Here is a 27,171-nt window from a genome sequence, read left to right as displayed (position 1 = left end):
CACAAAGTGGCCACTCTCGTATTTACTCCCCGCTTTATTTTATTACTCGTCATAAATTTGGGGCGATGCTGCATGAAAAATTAGGGCGAGCCAGAGTTCAAACACCTGTGCTGTAAATCAGCCAGGCTTTTCAGCAGATGTCCTGAATTGGAAATGTGCAGCATATGTTTAAAACAAAGCGGGGGAAAAACAACACCAAAGTTTATCTTTTTGCTTTGAAGAATTAACGGGATACTTTTAGAAGCTGAAGCAAAGTGATGAAAAGAGCAAAATCAAAACCAGTGAAACAAATGTTAAAAAAAATAAATAAGAAAAATCAGGTGGCACACTAAACAAAAGTAACAGAAACATAAATAAGTAAATTTATATTAGTTGCAAGTGTTTGATTTTAATAAGTTTAAAAAAAAACAGGATCTTATTAAAAACTTTTAAAACTGATCTTTTATTTTCGTCAGTATTTCAGCAGCTTTGACAGACAAAATACAACTTGTTTTGTATTTTTCTCCTTTCCCCAAAAGTGGCTTTTTAATTTTTTTTAATTATTATTATTTCCCCAAAAGGGCTGTAAAGATTGGAGGAAAAAAACAAAACCGACCCCCCCCCCCTCAAAAAAACTTTAACATTTCTATTTAAATCTTCTAGCATTTCAAGTTTAGATCAGAACTTGAATGAATCGGGCCGAGCTGGAGAACGTTATGACTGCACATGTTGGTAATATTAAAGATACTGAGATCTTTTCTTTTTTTTCGTGTGTGTTGCACTGAAGCGTGTGCCGTTAGAAAAATAAGTCCATTTTAGTCATTTCTGAGGACAAACTCGGGGATTTCCCCTGGAGTTCCCACACAGATGAAACAGCAGCAGATACGGTCATCGCTTGTCCATGAAACAAACTACACTACAGGAATTTACACAAAAGATGCACACACTCGGGTGATCAGGCAGCTTTAATGTGCTCGTATTCTTTTTCTGTTTTTTTTTAAAGAAAGGAGCACAGAAGTTATTTTTCTTAAGCTGTCGCCTCGCCTCTTGTTTTCTCACAGTAATTACTGTATTTTTTTTTTTTTTTACAGGTTTCAAAGTGCAGCACATGTTGTTGAGTAGCTCTTTCCACGTAGAAAAATAAGAAAAGATGGAGGGCGCTGACTGTCGGGAGGCATTTTTGCTCGACAAAAAAGCTGTGGAAACGCACCCTCGGCTTCAGACAAAACGCCGTCCGAGACACACAAAAAATAAAACGCACACATTCAACTGAAACACTGCATTAACCGTCCAAGAGTCCGTAGAAAATAGTTCACGTGTTCACATTCTTGTACAATATACACTGTACACTCTGAGGGTGAGCAGGACTTGTCTCGTTCCCCACTCCTGATGCACTAAATGAAATATTTCAGTGCAGTGCAAAATAAGTCTTTTTGTTTGTGTGTTTGTTTTAGACATTCTTCTAAAGTTATAACATTCAGTGTTTTTTCACACCTATGGTTTCATATGAAGCTCATCTGAAATAATTTTTTTATTATTATTTTTATTTTAACTAAGACAACAGGAACAATGAGGGGAGGGTTTTCTGTAGGCACCACCAAGAATGTAGATCTCAACCCCCCTTTTTTTTTTTCTTTCTCAGGCAATAAAATAATAATACAACGTCCCTTTTTGTTTTCTACTCCCCAAACGCTTCATGTAGAGGATAAAACAGACAAATGGGTTAAAAAAAGAAAAATAAAGGAAATTTAGAGTCTTGACGGACTCTGCGTTGCTGTGGAGTCACGAGTCGGGATAGTTCGCTTGTTAAAGAAGCAGGAAAACGTCGCCAACTCAAAGTTCACTGCCGTCCGGCAGCGGCGGCGGGTCTAGCTGGTGTTAATTTTCAGGCTCTTCATGCGGTGAAGCAGCGAGTCCTTTTCCATCTGAGCCTCGGCCAGCGCCATTTTGGTTCGGGACAGCTCCAGCTTTAAACATTCGTTCTCTTCTAACAGCATCTGGAAGCGAAGTGAAAAACAAGCCACGGGGAGCTTTTTAGCTGGTGAAAATGAGATAATTCAGAGGAGAAAAATCTCTTATTACAGCCCTCGAATGGAAAATGACTCCTTTCTCTGGCAAGAAACTCATCTTTATGTTTCGAGTGCTGCTCTGTTACGGTTAAAATATTGTACTTTTAACTCATGCTTGTACAAATTCATTAAATTCTGGGAAAAAAAAAGGAGCTGTAACAGCTCGGCTAAATGTAGCATCACGTGTTTTTACATTAGAGTCCAAATTACCCAAACAGACAAACAGGAGCTTATTGGTCCCTGTGTGGAAGGAAACTGCAGCACAGCTGAGTTTGTTTGTGTCTCACCTTTTCCCTGGACAACGGACTGGGGCTGGCAGGTGGGTTTTGGGTCTGCGTAGCTTTCTGTATCCTGCAGACGCTGCTCACAGCCTCATGGACCGGACTCAGAGAGCCGTCCATCAGTGAACCTGCTTTCTTGGGTTTGGCTTCAGCTGCAGTATCTGAGAGGAAGGCGACAGAGAGAAAACAGATGAGTGGATGTGAGAGTTTTATAGGGCGTCGTATAGAACGGTGGTCGATTTAATAGAAACATTAAGAAGATTAAATGAGGCGTTTGTGTGTCACCTCCTATGGAGAAAGAGCCGTCGTCTCTTTTGTGAATGATGAGACTGTCCACATGGAGAGTGATCGGCGAGGGCTCGGAGTCAGAGGGATTGTCGCGGGGGCCATCATCCTGCAAGACAGATGGGACAGATTTAAACTCAAGTTAGGTCGGATCAAAACACTTGTTGTGTAGAGGAGCGGCTGCGTTTGGCAGTGAAACAACGAAGCTGTTGGATCTGAAATGATCTGCGACCAGAACACCTCCCGAGCCGAAGCTCCTGTACCTTCAAGTCGACGCGCGTGTCCCTGACGCTGATCTCCATGGGCAGCACCTGCGAGGCGGCGTCGTCCTCCAGGAAGAGGGACAGGTTGCGCAGCGTGGACATCATGAAGCTCGCGCGGTACCCGTGCAGGCGCAGCTGCAGGAAGCCGTTGCGCTCGGCCAGCGGCGAGTGGGCGGCAGCGCGGGGTCCGCTCTCCAGGCGAGCCCGCACCTCCGGGCTGTGACCGGACGTGAACGAGGAGTTGCTCTCGCCACCTGCTGTGAGGGGGGGGGAACGACAGCAGCTTGCTGTTAGCATTCATGTTATAATTTTTTGGAGATTGTGTTCAGCTCACTTACACCTGACATTAAAATACACCCAAACACAACTCTTCTAAACCAATCTATCATCAGCCCCTTCTCACTTTAAAGTTTTTTCACTAAAAACGACTAAAAGACGGTGATTTAAAACGACATTTTCAAGTTCTAATCCCGTGTCTCTATGGTAAATTTTAGTATCAGATCTAGAATCTGCAAATATCTGGATATTGATTAAAACTGGACGAAAGTAATCAAATCTTGTGCGATCTTGTGAGATGTCACGCTCACGGTCGGTGTTGTGAATGACCCTCGGCTGCCACCACAGCAAATTTTAGCTCAATGTCTGTAACATTCACCGAGTTATGGCCATGTTTGTGTTGGCTAATGTTGATCAGCTGTAGTGGCCATCTTGAATTGGTTAATGAGATATTTTACTGACAGACAAACAGGTTTGACTCCAACAGTTATTCCTGAAGGTTAAGTAAAGATCTTCCAGAATGTGAATGACTCTTAGCTACTAACAGACCACATTTTAGCACAATATCTGTCAAATTAGCTGAATTATAGCTATTTGTGTTGGCTATATGCTGAAAGTTCCAGCCAGGGTTTCATGATAATTAATGGCAAGATTTTAATTAAAGATCTTGCTCAATTTATTACAGCTTCGAATGTGTTTGGTATCAGTCCCAGCTGCTAGGACACCAAATATTTTAAGCGATATCTGTAAAACTGACTAAGTTAGAGACATTTTTGTTGCTTTAAAGCAGGGGTCTCCAATCCTGGTCCTGGAGGGCCACTATCCTGCATGTGTTACTTGTTTCCCTGCTCCAACACACCTGATTTGAATCAATGGGTGATTAACAGGCTTCTGCAGAACATGAAGAGGTCATTTAACCACTGAATCAGGTGTGTTGAAGCAGGGAAACAAGTAACACATGCAGGATAGTGGCCCTCCAGGACCAGGATTGGAGACCCCTGCTTTAAAGGGTCATTTGGCCAGGGCAGATGTTTAGATGATATCCAGTGATTTCTTTTGAAAGATTCGGTAAGATTCATTCAGTTATTCATGAGATGTTTTGGTAAGGTGCGCGCAGACATGCGGGCAAAAACATTTTCCGTCTGCTTTTGCTTTTCAGTGGCAGCAACGACACAGGCCTTAAAGATCGGGAGTTTGTTAGTTTGTCGTATTGGAGTAAAATACAGTCGCACAAGTTATGTAACTAGAAGTTGCGTTTATAAATTCAAGACACATCGCACCTTTTCATGCAACCTACAAAAGAGTTATATAAGATTGAACAAACTGAACTAAGTCAGATATGTAAATGGCTGCTGGAGCCGGGTTTAGAGGATAAATTCATTAGTCTCACAGTTTGAGGAGAAGGATCTGCAGTCTGTTGCTCCTGCAGCTGATCACCAGGCTGGGATTACGGATTCATCCTGTCTTTTTGTACCCTTCAGGTTCTTCTCAGACACCTCATCTTATTGATGGGCACCAAAGATATTCCGAGCAGCTTTAATCACCGGTTTCAGAGCGCTCCCGTCTCGGGCTGCGCGCCTCCCACACCAGTTTGCGAGGCTTTCATTTTCCCCTCCGCAGAAGTTAGTCTAAGCACTTCGCCTTCTTTTAGTTGCCGACGGAGATGGGGTGTGATTAAAACGAAAGTTTCTCTCTATCCTAAAGCGCACACACGGCAAGTTTTATGAGAGCTCTATATAAAAGGGTGCATTTTGATGAGAGGTTAAATAAGATTTAAGTGAGACGTGAACTGAAGCTGAAGATCAGAAACAGAAGCGGGAGACAAACAGAAGTCAAAAGGTGTATAAAGATAAAAGTTGACTGAAGGAGACTGTTTGATACCAGAGATGTTGAGATTTCTAGAATAGAAGGAAAGGAAAGAGGAAAAAAGACAAAGGGCACAAATGAGATGATAAAAGTTGAGGTTGACATGCACAAGACGCATGAGGAGCTGAAGCAGAGCGTTTAGTGAAGATGAACAATCGAAGAAGATCTTTCTTATTAGCGTGAGCGCTGCGTCACTTCCGTCTCTAAAGCTCTCTGAAAGGACGGCAGGAGGGGGTTAATACTGCTGAGCAACTTCAGGAGCGGAGAATACACTCAAAGACGCACAAACACGCAAGGCTGTGAGCTTCTCTCAGATAAAACGACATACCGTCTCAGCGCTGAGCAGACACGGGGACAAGAAAGAAAAGATAGGTGAGGGGAAAGAAGGGGGGAAAACGTTCAAGGGAGGAAGCCGACAGCCAAGGACTGAATGACTGCGATAAGGCGGGAAGGTGGGGGGAGAAAAGATGGCCTAGAGACGGAGAGAGAGACGAAGGAAAGGTGGGGTGAACGACAGAGGATTAGAAGGAAGATGGAGTGGGAGCTTGGGGGAAAGTAAGGAGGAAAGATGGAAGGAAAGAGAGAAGGAGGAGGGAACCGATATAGTAGGCAGGGGAGGAAGGTGGGGGCAACGCTGGCGTTTCTCTTATTGCCTGAATCGCTGGACTGAAACTGCAAAGTCTGCTGCAGTGGAGAGATGAGGTGGGCGGGGGAGAAACGAGGACAACGAATCAGACAAAGGAGAGAACGGGAAGATCTGGGGTTAAATCAGTCTGAGCAAAAGGAGAAGTTAACTCGAACGTGGCAAACACGCATTTAAAGGTTGGAGGTTTAATGTTGCAAATAATAAGACCACTCACTCCATTACAGTCAAATGTATCCTTCAGTAAGTGACACACACACACACTGGAGGAGAAAGATCTCAAAATCATATCCACCCTTCGCTGCTGAAAAATGAGCAAACAAACGCTTCATGCGTTTTCTGACACACTGTATCTGCAGAACATGCTGTCGAGAGAAATCCTGAAAGCAGATCTGACAGAAAACACACTCACACACACACACGCACACATATAAGCACAGATACACTGGTGGAAAGAGACAGTCATGCAAGTTAAGCTACATGTGAGGAATAAACACCCAGCAGTTACCTTGGCTGCTCTGAGCAGGTATTGGTACTGAACTCACCATACCTGTGGGAAGTTATGGAAGGTGAATAAAAATAGCAGGAGGTGGCTGAGTTAGTGTGGAGATGTGTACACCAGAAACAACTCTCAACCTATTCTTAAAGAGAAAAATAATTCTCTTTTATTTTAATTTCATTAACCATATTTTTTAATCAAATTAAATGTCTTGCTTTGTCTACGAACTTTTAAGAATTTGTCAATTCTTTAAACTGAAATCCTGAAATGTGGCGTTACAGTGACATAAATAGTTAAAACGTTTTTTTTCCCCCCACTCCTCCATTATCCAGCAGCTTCCTGCTCTCGTTGGAGTTCATTATGTGGGGTTAAAGTGGAACGTCCTGGTGTGGCTGCTTGTCCCTAAATCTGTCTGACGGCCTCGTCTCTGAGAAATCACAACATCATGTCGCGAGAGGTTCGTGTGAAGCAGAAACCTAAAACCTCGCATCAAGGATGAACCGGGACCTTTATCACACGTCCTTCCTCTCTCTGTCCTCGTGTTTCCCTTCCAATGTCAAACAAATCAGAACAACATGAAGAGTCGTCTTTAAAAATGGCTCGACAAACTCGCAATCCTTATTCTGCTTCTCTTTTCTATTTATTTTTTTATGCAGAAGTCTACTTTGATCGGTCTGTTTCAAATAATCAACAAGTTCCCATTTGAAACCAGACCAAACTGCTTATGACTCCAGTGTGAGTTATTTGGACAAAACCAACATTAATGACCACGTGTAAAATACATAGATTAGACAGTAAAACCTGAGTGCAAACTGAACATGCAAAAAAAAATGTAATAAATCACACATAAGCTGTATAAAATCCTTTGTTTCATGCACAGATGCAAAGAAGCAGAAAACCTAACAGGCACTTCGTACCGAGGCTGCGGTTGCTGAGGTACTGCCGCAGGCTGACGTTGCCCAGCTGGTTGGGTGTGAGCTGGCCCACCTCCAGAGCCACGGCCGAGCTCTCGCCCACCACCTCCATGCTGGCACACACCGACTGCACCTTCAGCACCAGCACGGACACCTGGAAAGCAAGGACAGGACAATCGGCGTCACCGTCTGGTGGCATGCACGCTTTATTGCCGGAAAGTCGAGTTTTTGAGTAGCTTTAGTGTTAATTATTATTTTTAGCAAACATCAGAGAACATTAATGATACTGGATCTGCGACAAAAACAAATTAAAAGCACAGCTACCGCAAACATTTTTGCAGATACATTCGCTGCATCTCACCAGATCTTTGGTCGGCTCATCAATACTCTGGGACGTGGCGCTGACGCTGTCGGGGGACGCGCCCCCTTCCTGCTCCTGACCAGTTACCGCCTCTGTGGCGCTTTCGGTGGCGCTCTGCTCACTGATGGTATCCTTGAAGCCCGAGATGGACACGTCATCTGAAAAGTACAACGAGTTAAATGAAGTGAAGTCAATCCAGCTTAAACATCACACACTTTAACACTGCTCCAAGCAAAAATAAGCACAATGCTGCCACCTTCTGTTCATAAGAGCCGTTTACAAGTATGTCAGCTGTAGTTGGTATTAAAACAAGGACTGGGTGCTTTTAATTAAAAAAAAAAAGGTAACTAAAGTCTGAATAAACTGTTTGAAAGCAGTGTGCGTTTTCTTTACCTCTTTCCAGCAAGCTGTAGGCGTCTCCATCCTCCAGCAGGTAGCTGTCGATGGAGATGTTGTCCAGGGACTGCAGGGACGGGCTCTTCTTCATGTTTTTGTAGGACACCGAGAAACTGGACTGGGAGCGGTCACGCATCAAGCGACCACTAAAAAAAAAAAAAAGAAAGAAAGAAAGAAATTAAAATACAGAAGTGTGAGAAACGGTGATCCAAAATATTGTTGGGACTAATTTAGCATCTGTTGACTCGCAGTAATGTAATAATAAGTCCAGTGTTTCTGGTTGATCAAATCTGACATTAATTCTGTTCGCAGACTCTGAGCCGAGGGTACAGCGCTTCCAGAGCTATCTTGAGAAGACATGAATTAAATATGTCTTCTTTCCGTTTTCGGCGTCTTGTTTAGGGTCGTGTAAAGTGTGCTTTGCTCCCAAGTGTCACAAACAACCTCAAGAACGACATAAATGACACAAAACCCACTAAATCCAAGTGATTTATAAGAAACAGAGAACACAAGGCTGAAATAAAGAACAGTCACACTCAAAGAGCTTCACCTTGAAAATCACCACAGCTCAAAAAAAGCACAGAGAAATAAAGATGACTAACACAGACTGATACTAGAGACGAAAACCAAGGAGTCATGCACACATGCAGATGCATGCTCTCTAAATGCAATCACAAATTTGCACCAGTTTCTATTCATCCAACAAGAACAAAGACGGTACACCTGCACACACACAGGCTTTACGCTGGCTTCACATCAGCAGTGTGGTGTTTTAAACTCCTGCCTGGCTGCGTGCGTGAATTCACACCTCCAGCCTTGTTGCTGCAGCAGATCTTTTCCTTTGCACAACATTTTTTTTTTTTTTTTTTTTTTACATGCCAGTGCCTTTGTAGCACCGGTAAACACACAAAAACCCCAAGATGGCTTCATCGCTACTTGTGTTCCAACGCAACACGCAGGAAAAATAAATAAATAAAATCAGGAAGCTTCTCGCACCACGCTGCAGACGTAAGCCAGCCTAAAGTACATCTAGACACAGATCCAGTGTCTTACATGTTAGACATGGAATAAAGGGAGGTGGATCTGCTGGAGTTTGAGGAGCTGAGGAGATCAGAAACCACAGACAAACTTCCTTTCCTTGGTAGAGAGAAAACACACACACACACACACACACCTTGCATGGGTCAAAGTGGAAGTGAAGAGGCAGAAAAGGGAGTTAATGAGTTCAGAAATGTCCAGACTCTGTGCAGACAGACGATGGGTGAGAAAATGCATCCGATGACACAGCAAGCCTGAGGCTGCCTCACACTTATAAAGATGAGACGCGTTGCGTCAGAAGAGGAAACTTCAAAGTGACAAACACGCATACGAAGGTTTACACACAGAGCTCTTGTGTTCAGGAACAATTAGAGTAAAACAGGGACACGAGTAGGTTAATGAGACTCGGAAAAAAGGCTGAGGTCAGACAGGAATATAGGAAAACTGATATGTGACTAAGTTTTATACTTACAGTAATACCATTTAACTTTTAGTCTGTAAAAATGTCATTTTAAATGTTGCAATTCACAGTAAAGTTAATTACTGATCAACAGCACACAATGACAGTCCCATAAAGTTAAAATCTGTCAAATAAAACTTGAGTTTATGTTTGTCAATCCTCCTTGATAATCAAATAAATTGCTTAAATGATAAACAACGTAACTTTCAGGGTTGCTTCTGTAAACTAAATTATGTAATCAGCTTGTCTAACAGTCTGACTGTATATATGAAACAAAATAAATGATTATCTTTACAATATTTTAAAAAGTGCATACTGTTTGTGACATAATTGGCTAAAACATTTATTTAAACCTATTAATTTAAACAAAAAAGTGGCGTTTTTAAGGACAAGAGCTGAAGTTTTGAACTTCTTACAGCTCCTCGGTTTATTTTTGCTCCGTTCCTGGATGCTTTTGAAGACATTTTTTGAAACCACAAACACTGAGGAGGCAAACCAGGCTGCTCCCAAAGCAGATATTAGTTTCTAGCTTATTACCAGTTCGAGCTCCTCTAGGTTATTTACTTTCGCAAATATGCATATAATATCATAATATTTTTCACTTCACTTTCGCTTCCAAAAATTGGAGCCCCTTGAGGAACCCCCGCCTCCCACTTTGAAAACCTTTGCTCCCATGAGTCCCTGCTTTCAAATGTTTGACGTAGTTTTTGCTCCTGAAACTGTCATATAAAAGCTTAGTTTTAATAAATATATAGAAGCTTCGTATATGTAAATACAAACAAATCACAAGCATTTGCAAATCCCATTAACCCCTTTTAATTGAAATAATAAAAAGAGAGACTAACAGTGTTTTAAGTTGTAAATGTGTACGTTCTTGGGAGTGAAATGATTTTAGTGGGTGAGAAACTAAAAGCACATAAATACCTGGATACCGACTGAGGCATCTTTGCTGTTGCCGTCTTGTCTTTGTCACTAAAGTCTTTGCTGCTCAGTGGGTCAGACAAATGGTCACTCACTTGGGTTTTGGAATCTAACCCAACTTCATCGCCTGCAGCCAACCCATTACCCGTCCCCTCGGCTCCTTCATCTGAACTCGCCCTCACAGAGTTCTTCGATGGAGTCCTCTCCTCCTCCGAGGGTTTCTGATTCGAGTCAACGGAGTTGGAGGACGGGACAAGCGGGGCGGGACACTGCGTGGCTCCGTTCTCCGGACCTTCGCTGCATAACAGCTGGTCTACGGTGCAAGGCTGCTTCGCTGCTCCTGCCTCAGAGCCGGACCCTTCGTTGCCCTTTTCCGAGCCCTCCGCGGCTTCGCCCGCGGGCTCCAGGGTTCCTCTGCTCTCCGAGGGGGAGAGCTCGGAACCTGCGGCAGATCCTGCACCCTCGGGCTGGGTCACAGGCTTCAAGAGGAGGGACACCTCGGCACTTTTGAGCAGGAGGCCCAGGCAGAATGTGAAGGGTTGGTGGTCGGCGGCGTGGTGGGAGGTGTCTTTGCGCTCTCTCTTAGAAGCCATCTCCTCCAGATCCTGCTGCAGCGTCTGCTGCAGGGCTTTGAGGCTGCGCTGAAGAAGCATCAGAAACACATACTGCCGATGGCTCACCTGAAAAACACAAACCTTTAATGCTTAATACAGATAAATTCTAATTATGGTCATAAAAGTGTACAATCCAATTCTAAAACCTTACTTGGATATGATACAAAATATATAATTGGTCAAAATATAAATCCGGTTATTCAACATTTCTATGAATCTAAGGATCTCTAAACTAGTTCAAAAATTTTGGCAAATTGTAAATCTGACTCATCCTGTACAATTACAAGTAATAAATATTTTAACCCATTGTTCAAATGTGTAGATTTCATTGCTGTCAGAAAAACAAAAAATATCAGTCAATTTTACCATATAATTTCAAAAATACCTGAGCGCTCAAGTGCTTCTGCACATGCACCAATATATGCACATCTGCATCTTTACTGGATGATGAAGAAGAGGGTGAAGAGGGCAGACTGTCCAGTGAGAGGGGTGTATGGAGTCCGTTACTGGGTGGCAGTGTTGATGTGCTGCAGTGAGGGGATGCCGGCGCACTGTCGGCGCTGTAAAATTCCTTCAACAACCGCTTTCGCTGCAAACGAGCGACCGCCTCCGCCGACATGCTTCGGGACAGCCCTGATCCGGCGGATCCTCTCAGCTTCTCCTGAAGCTGGACGATTTTTGCGGGCTGACAGGCCCACACGGTGAGGGGGAAGGAGTCCACAAAGGGCTGCGGACGCCCTTTCCCTCCGCGGGTGCCTTCGTAGTCCACCCAAAACTGGGCAAAGTGCAGCGCCCAGAAGTCTGTCGCGGCAGGCATCTTGAGGCCGTCGGTGCCCACCGTTGGCACGGCGAGCCCCCTGTAGATGTCGTGCATCTTAGTGTCCTGTTCGTGAGCGTGCCGCTGGAAGACCGGATGGAGGACGGGCACCGAGGAGGGGGAGCGAGGGAAGGAGGAGAACGTCGGAGAGAAGAACGGCTCCTCCTCAAAGGCCTGCAGCAGGGCCTCGAGATGGGCGCGGGTGCAGTTGGCAGGGTGTCGGGTGTTGGTGGCTGTCATTTCTGAAGTCTGTATTGAGACGGAGCGAGGCAGGTCGGCGGGGCAGGCGGCGTCCTGGTCGGTGGGAACCACCAACTAGAGAAGAGCAGAAACCAAACAAGCACAAACGCCTGTAAATACATTTCATTCTCAGAGATCCTTCAAACGCCTCGTGTTTCTGCAGGTTCTCTTACCTTAAGCATCAGGCCGTCAACCTTAATGTCAACATGCTCGTCGGGCTTCTGTGAGTCACTGAGCTTGTAGATCTCCATGAACTGCTCCAGACTCTGCCTGAGGTCAAGGGCAAACAGGTTGAGCCACACCAAGCTGCGAGGATCCAGAACCAGCTGCAGGGCGTTGAGCTGGGCGTACAGGTTGGGACAGGGGACTACAGAGGCGGCAGGATAAAAGAGAAATTAGACTTTTTTTTTTTTTTTGTCGTGGTTGTTTTTCTTATCCAGTCAGACAAGAATAAACCTTGTTTCCAAACAAACTAAATGCGTAAAAAAGAAATAAAATGAATTATTTCTTTGAGTTTTGGAATGAATTCAGAAAAATCTATTTTTTTTTCCCAGCCACACAAAAGTCACTGAGTTTCGAACGAGTGAATGAATGAGCTGAACAGATCCAAGCGGAGAGGAACAGACAGAATCACTGCCAATTTAGGAAGCCCAGTTTAGAAAAGTCCATTTTCACAGGCGATGCAGTGTGAATGCTGAGGGCTGAATGACTCTGCTGTAATTTCCTGAAGAAGCTGAAACTGAGCTGTTAAGGAAGCAGAAGCTAAAAGTAAATAGAGCAGGTACGCTGAAGCAGGTTTCAAACAGAACATTGTTTTGAAGGAATTAAGGAAATCTCAATGTATTTCTATGCTGAAGATATTTCATATAATAAAATTAAAATGAAATAAACACAAGTTATAGCACTCATCTCTTGAATGAGCTAAACATTTTAAGAAATTAATGGCTACAATGTCACGAAATATGTAGAAGTAGACTGCAAAAACATCAGAAAACGAATCAGATTAAAGCAAAAAATTATATTTTTAAAACCATGACGCAAGGCAGTAAATGTAGATAAGTACTAAAGCAGTCGTACTGGGGTTGTCTTTTCCATCAGGGAAGTAGTATTCCGTGAACTCGACGTGAATGGCCGGCATCTCTGGAGGCAGGTACAAGGACTTTTTATTGCAGGAGATCATGGTTTTCGGGGTGGAGCGATGCTGGTCTGCCGTCGACACCTGAAAGACAAAAAGCACGGAGAGTCAAAGCAAGTACAGAACACGTGCGCAAACGCTTCGACTTCACGCATTAAAAGTTGCGGATCGGTGTTGGTTTGTTGTAGTAACCTGGTAAATACTGAAGTCTGCCATTCTGAGAACAAACGAGCTGGACATGAGCTGGGTCTTCGGAGTCTGAGGAGGCGGCGGGCTGAACGAAGTGCTGGAGGAGGAGGTGTTTATCTTACCTGGAGAGGAAAGAGGAGACATGGAAGGATAAGAAACAACTATAATATCAAATAAAAAAGAAACTATGTAACTTTTTCTATCTCCAAAGAGAAACTTGAGAGCCTAGAAGAAAAAAAAAAACAAGGTGTGCATCACCGCACCCAGCTGTGCGCACACACACACACACACACACTGTGGTACCTGGTTCTAGGCACCAGCAGCACTGAGGTGGAGGCTGTGTGCGTGAGCTCCACTCTAGGAGTCCTCCATCTGCCTCCCTAAGCCCTACTTCTCCTCCTGCTTTCTCCTGACTTCCTAGAGGCTCATACACATCGTCCTTAAAGGACACTGGAGGACAGAAAACCCACAGGGGATGACGTGCCGTCGGTGCCAGGAGGGAACAACAAAAACCCACACCGAAAACAAGTTTGTCTAATAATCTGTGCCGTGTGTCGGAGTGTGCTTGTTTACCATGACGTGGAGAGCTGCGTCCAGCGCCTGGGCCTTGCTGGTCTCGAACGGCACTCTTTAACATCTCTACGTTGGACCTGAACTCATCGAGCAGACTCTTCGCCCAGCTCTCCCTGGTTTTCGTGGCTTCGCTGTAGTGCATCCAGCGGACACAGCTGTCATCTAAAGGAGGAGATGTCGTGTGTTATGATACTTTTTTTTCATTAAGGCAAGAACAAGAGTTTCAGAATATAGAGGTCATGAGCAGACATTCATACCAGTTTTGTGTAATGGGTAGTAGTCCAAAGTGATAGAGCTGAAGGAAAGCTGCATTGCTCCGCCTGTTATCCTCTTATTGATAACTGCACAACAACAACAAAAAAAAACACCTCCAGTTAATGCTTCACCACAATACTTCAAATAATAACTCATTGTTGTGGTTTCTGTCAAAGCTGGTATAAAGGACTTCAAGCATGCAGGTAATGTCTGTATCTGTGTACATGTGCGTTCGACTCTACCTTTGTCCTTAGCGTGGATGTCGTCACAGATATGCAAGTCGAGGTGTGTAATCTGGAGGTGGTGGGAGGTCTCGCACACATCGTAGGCGCTGAACAGCTTGGCTATGGTCGCACTCTGGTCAGTGGCTGCGGACGCCTGCTGGGCGCGCTCCTGCTGGGCTGAAGAGGGCTGCGATGAAACCTGTTGAACAGATGAAGTTTTCAGCGCCCATGCTTCATTCTACGCGCTGCTGGATGGTAGTGACTGAGCTCTCCAAGGTTCTAATGCTGTTGAAGCTCTTAGGTGGGAAATAAAAACTACAAAATGTAAGGAAACTGCTGAGTAGTGCAGTGCTCGAGGCTTCCACCAGATGGCGTGTGGGACCAAATTACTGAAACTATACAGTTTATAGAGTAGGTTCACCTGGAAGAGGATAGGTGTGATTTTGAGTGGGCGATGAATGTCTGTACATTTTGTGTGGTAGAATAACAAGAAAATAGAAACTAGGAAATGGCAAAAGCAAAATAAGACGGATGATGTCAGCAGATAAACAGCATGATAACAAGAAAATGACAGAGAGAGGGACAAACGTAACTTTATTAGCACAAAGACAAATTGTCAGACTATGGCTCATCCACACAGAGTGGAATCAGGGTACGAACTGGGAGACAGAGGAGGATAAGTGAAAATGGGATGGAAGGCTGACAAAGACATGGAGAGAAATCAACATCTAATAAAAATGGGGAGGAGGGTTGCGTGAATATAAGATTGTCCTTTACCTGATTGTCTGCTGCCATGCTCTTCCTCTGCTGAGCAGACTTCTCCATGGCCTCACTGAGGGACTTTGCATACTGCACCATTGCCTTTAGCTGAGAGTCAGTCAGCACCCAGAGCAGGTCGTCCAGGATAAGAATCAGCTTTGAGGCCACCACGTTGCAGTCCTTTATCTGTACCAGGAAGCGCATATAAACATGAAACATGTAGGCAGAGGCTGCAACTAATACTGTTAGACAAAACACTTCAGGGTCATTTCTGATTGCAGAAGCTCTTGATTCAGAGTAAATTTAATTAAAATGTTCCGAACAATACAACAGCATAACCCACTGATAAACAAACTGTCTATTTTTTTTTAAATCACAAGCAGAATAATATTTTTATAAACATATGTTTTCAAAATGTATTTTAATGAGAACTGAGGCTAACTACTTTCATAAACTACACCTAAACAGCTTTCAGCAGATGATGATGAATCTGCAGCTCAGTGCTCATCATTTCTGTTGCAAAGAACATTGGCTCTTTGATGAAGCAGCGCTGCCGGCCCTGCAGCCTGTGAGACCACACACAGGGATCATTGTACGACAGCGAACAAGAGGTTGTCACTTAGAGGCGTGCGATTTCGAGCCTGGTCCATCAAAGGGCGAGTGTGTGATCCTACTCAAATGAGCTGCGTGTGTTTCTAACCCGTCTCTTAAGAGTGACTCGGATCTTCGACTGGTTGGTGATGAGGCGGATGGGAGCGCTCAGCATCTCGTGCTCGGCGCTGTGGATCGCGTCGGCCTCGATGCGGATCATCTGCCAGCTGATTTCTTTGAACGTCAGGACCTAAAGCAGACACAGTGAGTAACTGATGAGAGCAAGACCATGAATGTAAATAAAAATGTAGTTTCAAATCAGCCAACACGGACCTCGCCCCTCTGAGGATCCTGGATGCGAGTGAACCGCAGATCGCCGATGCCCCAGCTGGTATTGACGCTGTAGACCTGCAGCTGGGAGAGCTCGAAGGAGGCGTTGAAGGCCTTGGCGCTGATCTTGATGATGATGGAGTTGATGGATAGCGTAATCCCCTCCACCACCTTTTCAGCAAACCCATATTCACTGTAAAGAAGACGAACACAGCGCATTTAAAAGTATGTTTTTTTAATGTCTAGTCTTAAGAGTCAATCACCGAAAGCCCACCTTTGTCCCGATGCTGTTGCTATGGGAGACGGACCATTGGGAGGACGGGGCTCATCGCACGTGCTCATCTCCATTATCACTTTATCCAGAGACTGAAAGAGCAATTAGAGGTTCAGTGTAGCAACTAACATCCATACCCCTTTAAAACTATTTTATTGATTCTTCAACCTTTAGCAGAATTAGTTTTTTTTGTTGTTTTTTTTTTTTTTTTTTAAACACAAGCACCTATTTGCAACTACAACCTTAAGAAAAAAGGTAAACTCGAAGATTGCAGATTGGCCTTTTCGTTTTTGCTGCGCTTTAACTTAAAATCCAGCAGTGTACTGTAAATTCCCGGCACAATCTGCTGTTATCATTTCTCATACAAGTCTTGACACAATAATCCTTTTATTGGTGTGCCTGCAGACAGTAGACTCATCTCTTTACGCTCATACTGTTCTGTAAGAGTTTAAAAGCCATGCTGCTGTTCTGTATTGTTCTTTTGTGCTCCACAATGATTGATGATTGCACGATGAGCGTTACAGATGAAGCATATGCGATTGCTGGTTGTGTGCTGCTGGGGAAAAAAACATCTATCTGGGGACTGGGACCAGGCTGGCAGGCAGCTGTTAACCTGACACCTGCGCCGTGTACGCCAAATGTGGCAGCCGTGAGGGAGAGACTGGCAGCCATGGCAAAGACACAAAAGAAAAAAGAAAAAAAAACACCTGAGCAAAACATGAAAGCTATCAGAAAGGAAACGACAACAGAAGTCTTTTAAAAATCTGTCTGAGAAGATCTAGGAGATAAACCCGACTCAAACCTCACTTCTGCTGTATTAACGACTAATCATTAATACACTGGTTTTCTCTCAATTTATTAACCAGCAGATACAAATGCTACAAACTGTCATTCCACGTTCAACAGTGTGCACAAGCTTCTTGTTCCTTCTACGCATCCGTTTCAAGAAATGTGTTCAAAGTTGGTTTTTCAGCCACAACTTCCAAGCCCTTTTCTTCGGCTCCGTATTCGCTCGCATGTTACAGATTTCTTCACGCCCGAAACCCGAGTTCCTTCCAAAAGATTAACACACTTTTGCATAATCATGGTGCTATTTTTGAAGCCTCCCACCAATGTTGCACAAAGACTCTTACTCCCCTGCTGCTAATACAGAGAGCGAGGGAGAGGGTTGAAGTTGGAAGGGTTTTTTTTTTAATCTGAAAGAGATTCACCTTTTCGATTCAGCAGCAATAAATATTCATTTCAAGCTCAACAATGTGCAGGAGTTCTACCTGTTTCAGGAAATAAATGATGGAATTACCTTTTGGTTTTTTTAGACCCGTTTCATAAAATGGGATTTGTGCAAGCTAAATGATCCTGAATCTACGTTAAAAGTTCTGTTTGTGATCATTTAACAAACAAGAGTATGAACTTACCAACGAGATTGGGTGAGTCTTCAGTTTCGTCCATGGTATCTATCAGTGACAAAAAGAACAGAAGCACATCTTTTTAGTCTCGGCTTATTTGAACACCAACACGTAGCCAACAGTCGTGGGAATATAAGATTAGGCTGTAGTGAACTAAGTTAAAACAAGCAGGAGCAGTTCGAAAAGAAAAGAAAGGGAAACTAAATCAATGTGCCTCGGCTGACAGGCAGGTCATTCAGCGAGCCGCCGAGCTCCATTAATCCTCGACACAAAGCTTTTTAATTAAAGCCAGCAGGAAATTATATGGTAAAATTGACTGAATGCATGTATTTGACGCCAACTTTTATTTCCGCAGAGTAACGTGTCCTTCGAGGTGTTACAAATCACTTGTTTGACGCTTTTATTTAATTAGACACATTTCATTTTCCCCGCCTGTCATAGAAACCCCTCAAAGGTGCCAAGAAAGGGCACTAGTTCATGTCTGTCACTCTGAGCCATCAAAGAAACTATTTACAACACCATATGAAGCTATAAATGCTAATACGTGTCATGATTTTGCAAACTCCACTCAACCGGGACAATAAATAAAATACATTTATGGAGTATTTTAGGCTAAAGAGCAACAGGAGAGGAGAGCTAACAAGTGAAGAAGTGAGAAACATTCGGGTTCTCATTTTTAACCAACTTGAAACTAAAAACACAATCCAAACAATAAAACAAACTTTCATTTCACCAGCTTCACATTCCACTAAGAAATCTGACGCATCGCAAATATGGATTATAAATGATGTGACCATTAATTACAGCTAAAATAAACTGCTTTACACGCCGTCAGTGACACAGCAAACATGAGAGACCTGTATTATAAATAACAAGAACAGAAACTATAGTAATCAAAGACATACAAAGTACAGTGTTTGCTCTGGTTTTTATTAAAGATTCGAATCAACATCAGTAACTAAAAGAAATGTAGAGGAATGTAGGAGAAGAGGAAAGACGGAGGTGGGAAATGGACCTTGGTCCGAATAAAAGTTCAGTCATGAAGCAAATTATACAGCTTCCTTCAACTTTTCCAGGGTGTGTCAACAACTGCTCTCAGAGCTGAGTCTTGGCTGACAACCACAGCAGGTCATGAGACGGTGCCAGAGAGCGCATTTGTAGGGAAACAGTCACTGTTATCGGTGACTTGCCCCCCTGTAACACTTACATAACGTCTGGTGTGCGACAAAACCCAGGTTTATAGCTTTATTTTACTTAAAGCCTGAAATAAAACCATGCTAAAATCTGTCTGGCACATCGCTTTAAGCACAACTGGGTAAAATTAATACTAAATCAGTGCTGTGGGGTTAAAATAGTCGAGTTCAGCAGCATGAGAAGGTTTCTGTCAGCTCGATATGAAATGACCGTCAGGACACGGGTCGGCGGCAGTGACCCTCACCCTGATGGCAGCCTTGTTGCAGAACACGCGGTTAATGGCCAGCCAGGTGGGCAGGTCCAGCAGACTCTGGAGAACCTCCTCATCCAGCTCCAGGTTGGTGAGCTGGCCCTCCCCCTTCAGCGTGCTCAGGTTGATCTTGTCCGGCGACAGGTTCTTAGCAAACCTACAAGACAAGGAGGCAGAGTGAGACGTCGATGCTTGACGGTATTTGTAGAGGGAAATTGTTGTCAAACAACCTCCACCCTGATGCGCTTCTTGTTTTTCTGATGCTGGTTGCAAAAGGCGCACGTCTTATTTCCAAACGCACGGCTTTAAAAGTAGTTGCAGGGCGGTATTTGTCCTAATAGCAGCACTAACAAGCTGCAGATTTGATATTTTTAAGAAATTAAATTTTAAAAAAAGGATTAGAATAACAAAGTAGGATTATTACTCTGGTGCTGAAGTCGTTTTATAAAGCAAGTTCCAGCCACAAGACTCATTTTCTCATTTTTATCCGACCAAATAACACATTTGGATAAGAAGTCAAAGTTTAAATCTCAAAAAGCCTCCTCACCCTGCAAACATAAATTACACACAGTAATGAAAAGTGCATTTTCCGGTCCAACAGTAAACAGAACAGCCGTTTATGAGGTTTTTGTAGCAAGGACAAAGTGTACCTGAGTCGTAGGATGCAGGACAGGAAACGTGCCAAAATTCATTTTATTAAAAGTCAATATTTACACCTATAATCTTGCAGTGATTATTTTAGTCTATTTGCTTTTTGTCCTAAGTAAAGAGCCTTAAACTCACAAAGTTAATGCCAATAAGTGTTTGACTATTAGTTAATGGTTAGCTCAGGGTTCACCCCAGTGTATTATAAGCCTGGCGGGCCACCAGGCTTTACTGCCCCAGTAAAACTGTAGTTGTGTAAGTATTTGACACAAATATGACACAATATCACATAATAAATAGCCATATTTTCAACTTTCCTGTCAACTTTAATCATTTTCTTTACTAAGTCACAGTCGATTCTATGAAATCTTTTAGCAAAGGGGATACATAAGATTTCACTTCCTTTGTAAACATCCCCGATCTTTGTCTATGTGATGTTGATGTTTGAACTGTGAGTATGGGTCTCTGCTGTCAGACACTGGACCTAAATTTAAAATGCGCACAGCAGGTTTGGATGACTTACAGAACAACAGAAGTGCTCTAAAACAACACGAGACTTCAAGGAAATGAAGCCCCAGAGCAGGACAGTTAAAGTTATGATGGAACATAAAATGTAAAAAAATAAAGCCGTAAAGTAAACAACTTGATTTGTCGACGACTTGAAATCAAAAAAAAGCTCAAATATAGAGCTACTCATTACCTTCAGCACAAACCTTACAAGCATGAGGAGACAGAACGAGGGTCACACAGTTAAAAGCTTATTCTTTAAAACGAGTTTTAAATAATTCAATCTGTCAAATTTGGACATCTCTCCACTGAACGCCATCTCCATGCTGTTACTTCTCCAATTCAACATTTGTGTGAATTATTCAGCAGCAGAGGCGGCGTAAACAAATCCCCGGCACAAAGGAATGAGACGAAATACACACTCGCAAAGAAAACACACACATGAGGGCATGGGCGTTCTCGGACGGAAACCACGGTCGGTTCGGCACCGAGGACGTTCGATGGAGGAGCGTCTCAGCCTTTGTGACAAGTGAAATATTCATTCCTGCTGCTGATCGAGTGTCAACAACCTAGCCAGCTAGTTTAGCTTGCTCTCTCGCTCCTCAGCATCTCATTGGTCACCTCGTTCTTCCAGCTCTATAAATAAATCAATACTGTAATCAAATTAAATGCTGTTAAACAGCGACGCGAACGCCAGTGCCATTAAACTTAAAGCCCAAACGAGCTAAACTACGCAGGCTGACCTTTATCAGAAGAGTAGGACAGTAACGGGTATTAAGTTCTCTCTCAGTAATATTTCCCTTTTATTCTCGCCTCAGTGAGCAGGGCCGAGCAGAGCTGGTTGAAGCTGTAAACTCCTAACCTTTACTGTTCTCTGACACCATCATCATATTGTGCCTATGCCGTGATAGTAGATCCAACTACCAGGCCTGCGTACAAAGGTGGTCCAAATCCAATTTGGCCTCTTTGCCGGTGTGAGCGTTAAGGCATTCCAGGTAGGGAAGTCCCGAGCCGATCTTAAATATCAAATCTGGGTTCTGGTCGAGGCATCGGTGTCAGAGTATCCTGATCTCTGTTGTTGACCTTCTGTTTGCGGTTTTTACGGCTGCCGTGAAACGTTGTGATGTAGCGCCGTTAACAAGCCGAGCACGCCGAATTGATTCCAATAACTATGATGTACTTGTGGTAAGTGGGCTGAAAGTCTGTGCCGTAACAAATGCGAGCATCAAACTGAAACTAGGTATCAGGAAACACCGAATCTTCAGTGACTTGGATCTGTATCTGGGACAAAAAAAAAAATCTTGATGGGGAGATCCCTTGTTCCAGGCGACAGTATGAAACTGTGTCAGGTCAACAGATTTACCTTTAATGTGTGAAACCTAGCTGTTTGTTTTGAACGCAACAAGGCATGGAGGAAACTTGAAGTTTGAAAAGCCCTTTAAAGCCGCAGCATTCTGTGTTTTCGAGCTTATATCAGCAGCTCTAGGTTGGTTCTGGGTGATTTTTTTGGAGATTGCAGATACAGAGCTGTGTGGGTGCAGGCGGATGCTGGTTTGCGACGCTTCAGGCTTTAAGCACTGGATCTTTGCAAACATAAATGAGAAGTAAAAGCTACGAGTTTATTTCCAGTCTCAGCTCTGATCACAGTCGTGGCATATTCCTAAAGATTCACGGTAATTCCTGCTATAAAGAGAGTTAGGGTTCGTATCATAGTTTCCTAACTTTGCCACATTCAATGGAAAGACGTCTCGCACTGTGAGCTCATTATTTCTCTCTTAACCACCTATTCAGTGCAGACTTTGTGCCAACGTCTGGGTTTTTACTGAAGGGGAACAGCTTCTCCCTGATGCGATGGAGGTGCAGCCCGATGACGCCGATGCTAAAAAGGAGTTTAGCCTAAAGGAAAATGGCCTGAGTGACTCAGACGGTTACTGGCTTATTTTAGCAGTCCAGAAGGAGGCGATGTGAAGTGAGAAAAAAAATACGTAAAAGGCAAACAAAAAGGAGGCACGAACAAAATACAGATATATAAAAAAAAACGAGACAGGGCATCTCTCTTTTACAGTGTAGCGTATTCATAATCAAGACACATTTGGCCAGCAAAGTTTGCTCAATGAGAGACAAAAAAATAGATGAGGTGACATTTACAATGTGCCTCTGAATCCTTCATTAGCGCATTTAGTATCAACAGAGCTGCTGCACAAAGAGCCTCACAGATTCTTTCACTGAGGCCATTCTTCCTCTACAGATGCTGAGGCAGTTGACAGAATTAGAGAAGCGTTTTCTGGCAAGTGTGACTCACCGAGCTCATTCTAAAAATCAAGCTAGGCAGCCAGGCAGAGATTTCATTACAACCAGAGCCGTGACGTGGCTCCAAATGTATCGAAACATTCATTTTGTAAAGCGTACGAAGCTGTGTTTTCAGAGTTGCTGAGGCACGTGTCACGCAAAGTCAACATTTTCGGTTTAATATCGAATAGCCTTCTACTTTTTACTTATCCAGAACAATCAAATCAATTCTAAAAAATGGCTTAGGAATTTACTCTAATTATCAAACACCTTCAAATATAGACAGCAATGAAAACTGTCATTTAACTTTGTTTGTTTTGGTAATTTGTAACCCCAAGTTGTTGAATATTCACGCCCGGTCTGAGGTAGCAAAAGCCTGGAGGGGATTCTAATATAAAGCTCAGGTTACACCGTTAAATGGGATGCCAAGGTCTGGAGGGACCCGGGCCAAATGGGACACACACACAAAGTCCAAAAACCCAACCCACCCACAAGCACTTCACAGCTCCGAGCTGATTAAACACCCACAGTGCGGCGCTCGGCCGTGACTCATGCATTAATAGCTTCCTCAGCAGAAGGGCGAACAGCGGAGATGATGGTCGCGTTGCATCGCCACACGGCTATGGAAGGACCACAAGAGAGTCACGCCGAGGAGCTTATCATACTTCGTGGGGAAACTAAAGCTCCAGCGATTAAAAGCAAACACCTTGGATTGTCAGAAACGTCTTCTTGTGGCCCAGTCTCCATCGAGGACGTGACATTATCGTGACTAACGTTTGGCCGACGCAGTCAATATTAAATCTGAGAGAAGTTAAAAAAGGTCTTAATGAAGCCATCCATCTACCTCGTGGGGCTTCTTATCAGGATGTTACAGGTTCTCACGTATCAGCCTGACTACAAACCTAATCCCCCAGGGTCATGAACCATTTCCATAAGAAGGCCACTGATAAGCTTTACATTTTTAGGAACTTGCTTTGTGCAGAAATTCCTCTGCTTAGCAGATCTTCCTGCTAACGGACCAAGATTCCTGCACATCCACGCGACTGTGGACTTTAAACTCTGCTCTAATGAATGAACGCACAGGAAAATTCATTTTAAGACAAGGATACATTTCTAGACCTGAAGTCCTTTCCACAAAAGCAAAAAGAAAGTAGAAATTTATAATTCTTTTAAAGCAAAGACGCTCTTAAGATTTTTTTTTTATTTTATTTTGTGACAAGATAGCTAAATTCAAAAAGTAAATAAAGAGTTAGCTTATCTATTTAACAAAATAAAACAGTGGATTTAAAGACCGAAACTCTTGGTTGATTCATTTACACGAGTATCATTTTGGCAGCTGATAACTCCTTTTAGCTATTTTTTTTTCCAAGCAAAAGTGGGAAAACTAATTTCTTCTTTTCAAACACGTTTCCCTTTCTCTCGTTTATGCACTTATACTTTTTTTTATTTTCAAGCAAAAACTGAATGAAAATCAGTCAAAATATCCATCCCATTAGAAGGTGAAATGGAGAGGGAGTGGAACGGGCCAGAAGGGGGAGAGAAGGGGGGGTAGAAAACAAACAAGGAAAAAATGGAACAATACAAAGAAAGTAAGGAGGATGAAAAGGAGAGTGAAAGAGAAGTACTCTGATTCACTGCAGGAACGCCTGACTTTCAGCTCCTTTGTCAGCGGCTGTGTTACACCTTCCACCTCACAGTGGGAGAGAGAAATATTTTTCTTCAGTAGAAATGTCTCCTTCAGAAAGCGACAGATGTTTAAATGTCTGTGTAGTTGTAGATAAGCTACAACGTTGTGGCTGAGAGCCAGATTCGTGTCGATAACGAAACCCGTGTCTGAACAGCAAACACACACTTTGTGTCAACTCACCCCCCCCCCCCCNGGGGGAGGGGGGGGCTACCTGAATTTGATCTTCTGCGAAACGCTTTTATTGATCCTACTTCCACAACAGGCGAGTGCATTCTGAACCTGCTGCAAATTAAGCGTGCAATGCTACTAACAGCTCGCGCCGTTCAAAAAAGGGCACCCTCAGCTGGTCGTGCATGCCCCCCCCACACACACACACACTTCAGTGCGTTTGTTCAGGCCAGAGGAGGAAACATCGCTGCATACTTCCAGGACACCGAAGCGTAAAGAAGTGCGGCTGCCTCACTACTGCTTTAATCCTGGTCAGTATTAGAAAGACGGGTGTCCTCTGTTTCAGAGAAGAGTGAAGCGCTCAGCTGAAATGTTGACACCCACAACATAATCTGTAGCTGTGTAAGCACGCCTACAGTATGTGGAAATAATAATCTAGAAGAAGTACGAGCTATTCCCGGCTGGTGCTGATGATGAAGCAGCAGTCGATCGCCTCAGCCACAACGTGGAGCAAGTGAGGTCACGCCGCTTCGCCATTCTGACACCAGCGCTGTGACGTCATGACACAAAACGGCCAAGGATTGGCCATTTCGTGTCGGCCGGGTCCTGCTTTCACTCGCGAACAGACCAATCGGACGGATCGAAAACAAGCCCAACGCCAGACGACGTCACAACTCGTCAAGTCACTTCCTGCCAGTGGAGATGTCAATGCTGCTGAGGGCGAGCACAGTCATGCACAAAACCCCTTATTCACCATCAACACACACACACAAATACACACAACTGAAGTGCACTAGGACAGCGAAGGACATGACACGCAGGCTGTGTGTTGCAGATAAGGCGATCCTGCTTCTGCCTTTAAGCGCACGAAGGACAAAACTATATAAAATATTATAGACATTGTGTCCTTTATTTCTCCGAGACACAAAGTGGTCAAGCAGCGTGCCGAAGAGCCTTTCAAAGATTAACTCGACTGGGACCAGTTATCTTAAAGCCCCGTGCACCTTTGAGTCCAAAGCACTGACCTTCCACCACTTAATATATGGTCATGAATGACACACTCGACTGTTTGAAGCGCTAATGGAAACTGAAAATGTACTATTAAATGCACGGTTTGAAATTGTTTGTTGGATGCTATCAGGTCACAGAACAAGGAAGTGCTGAAAGTCCCCCTGAGAGACAGTGGAAAAGAATAAATAATTCACGCAAAACCATGCAGAGCTAAATGCTGCCCGAAGCAGCATGTCATAAGATCTGTAAATACACAAAACGGAGCCTCGTAAAGCCAATTATTAGATCCTGAAGCAAAATAATACCCTTCAGTTAGACATCCAAACATACCTGACGATGCGAAATGCTTAAAAACACACTGAACTGGGGACTTTTCAGTGCTGAATTACTCTGCAGAGTCAGAACCTTTTATGTCATTATGCAAAAACTACAACAAAATTACACGTACTCCCATTCCGTGCAAAAAGAGAAATACATCTAATATCTACTAAATAGTTACGGTCATTTTAGTCATTTGATTTTATCACATTTTGGTGAGGTTTCATGTTTTTAACTAAGCTAAATGTACACATATCTCTTTGCCTCTCATATTCCATGTCTTTCTACATAATATAATGAATTAGTGGTGATGTTTTTAAGCTGTGTAAGTGATGTCCACTAACTTCAAACCAGGTAAACTGGGTCTGACAACCTACTCAGTGCTCCTCAAACATCCTAGTGGTTATGTTTAAACAGCTCAGATTTGTGCTGGAGACGTCATGTTTGCCCTGCCTGATTGGATGATCATTTGCCTATGGGGAGAAGCCGAGGGGTGGTTTTACTCGATATGACTCAACAACTCGACAGGTTCGACCAGCTTTGGCAAGTTTCGAAGGATTAGTTTAACCCAGGTCGGTGCTAACCCGTTAGCTGGTTAAAGGGGGGGTTACATTAATTTAAAAAAAAAACACAGCTGAAGGTTTCTTAAATAAAGTGTTTTAAACGTTAGCTTACACGGCGCTTCTCCACCCGTGTCAAGCTAAATTAATTAAATTGTAGCTAAACAGTAGTAATATTTCGGCGAAAGTCAGCTGTGTCAGCTGACCCCCCCACCCTCTGCTGTGAGTCCCTGATAAGAACAAACCTGGAGAGATGCTTCAGGATCTGCTTCTTGATGAGCCCGGCCATGACCCGAACTAATCCGATATCCGAGCCGCCGCCGCCGGGTACGAGCTGTCTGAGCTAGCTTGACTGCTAGCTGTTTACCGCCCCACAGCAGTCGAGCTAACCAACAAGCAGCGGCTCAAATTCTTATCCCGGTCTGCTTCATTCTAGCGGCGTCCCCCGCTTTGCTCTCGGAAGGAACGAAGGAGGAGGCCGGGGCGCGCGGACGAACGGCATTTCAGGCGCCTCGGAGACCGCCGGGCTCGGAGACAAAGCATACCGCGTCGGGGCCAACTCGTTCAGTCCATAATATGGCAAGCCAAAAACCGGAGCGGATCTCCGCAGTATCACCGTACACCTGGCTCATCTGAGGGATAACGTCCACGGAGCCGTTCGACTACGTCTGTTGCCACGCCACGGCGTGTGGGCGGAGACTAAAGCTGCGTTCGGGGGCTGCTCGAAGACAAGGCTTTCAGAGGTTTTTTTGGAGGGGGGAGATTGGCTGCTTTTTTCTCACTGTCAATGTCCAGTCATTGTACCTGAACGCGACAGCAGTATGTTGGTCAGTGGGCGCTTAAAAAATAGGAAAATGGACAAATGGAGGACAGGAGAAGCGCAA

General features: G+C 43.8%; 1 protein-coding gene across 6 annotated transcripts; it reads right to left on the bottom strand.

Annotated features, from left to right (window-relative positions):
- Positions 1 to 423: 423 nt before the first annotated feature.
- Positions 424 to 26,980, bottom strand: uhrf1bp1l (UHRF1 binding protein 1-like). 6 transcript variants are annotated; one of them, XM_017411627.3, is made up of 25 exons: positions 26,533 to 26,980; positions 19,097 to 19,259; positions 17,668 to 17,706; positions 16,253 to 16,344; positions 15,982 to 16,171; positions 15,758 to 15,898; positions 15,076 to 15,243; positions 14,317 to 14,497; positions 14,077 to 14,160; positions 13,820 to 13,981; positions 13,550 to 13,696; positions 13,250 to 13,368; positions 13,000 to 13,141; positions 12,096 to 12,289; positions 11,251 to 11,997; positions 10,255 to 10,931; positions 8,886 to 8,969; positions 7,830 to 7,978; positions 7,437 to 7,594; positions 7,079 to 7,229; positions 6,171 to 6,212; positions 2,878 to 3,134; positions 2,615 to 2,723; positions 2,336 to 2,490; positions 424 to 1,976 (listed from the first exon to the last, which is right to left on the bottom strand). In XM_017411627.3, the coding sequence occupies exons 1-25, from the start codon at positions 26,574 to 26,576 to the stop codon at positions 1,848 to 1,850; spliced, it is 4,524 nt and encodes a 1,507-aa protein (XP_017267116.1). In that variant the 5' UTR covers positions 26,577 to 26,980; the 3' UTR covers positions 424 to 1,847. The 6 variants fall into 6 exon arrangements, with proteins under 6 accessions (XP_017267116.1, XP_037837047.1, XP_017267117.1 ...); XM_037981119.1 differs by having other exon boundaries at positions 2,878 to 3,131; XM_017411628.3 differs by lacking the exon at positions 6,171 to 6,212.
- Positions 26,981 to 27,171: the final 191 nt, after the last annotated feature.

The sequence above is a fragment of the Kryptolebias marmoratus genome, linkage group LG18 (genome assembly GCF_001649575.2).
Source record: "Kryptolebias marmoratus isolate JLee-2015 linkage group LG18, ASM164957v2, whole genome shotgun sequence".
Taxonomy (NCBI): domain Eukaryota; kingdom Metazoa; phylum Chordata; class Actinopteri; order Cyprinodontiformes; family Rivulidae; genus Kryptolebias; species Kryptolebias marmoratus.
The sequence above is the reverse complement of the archived record's forward strand: the minus strand, read 5'-3'. Positions and strand labels throughout refer to the sequence as shown.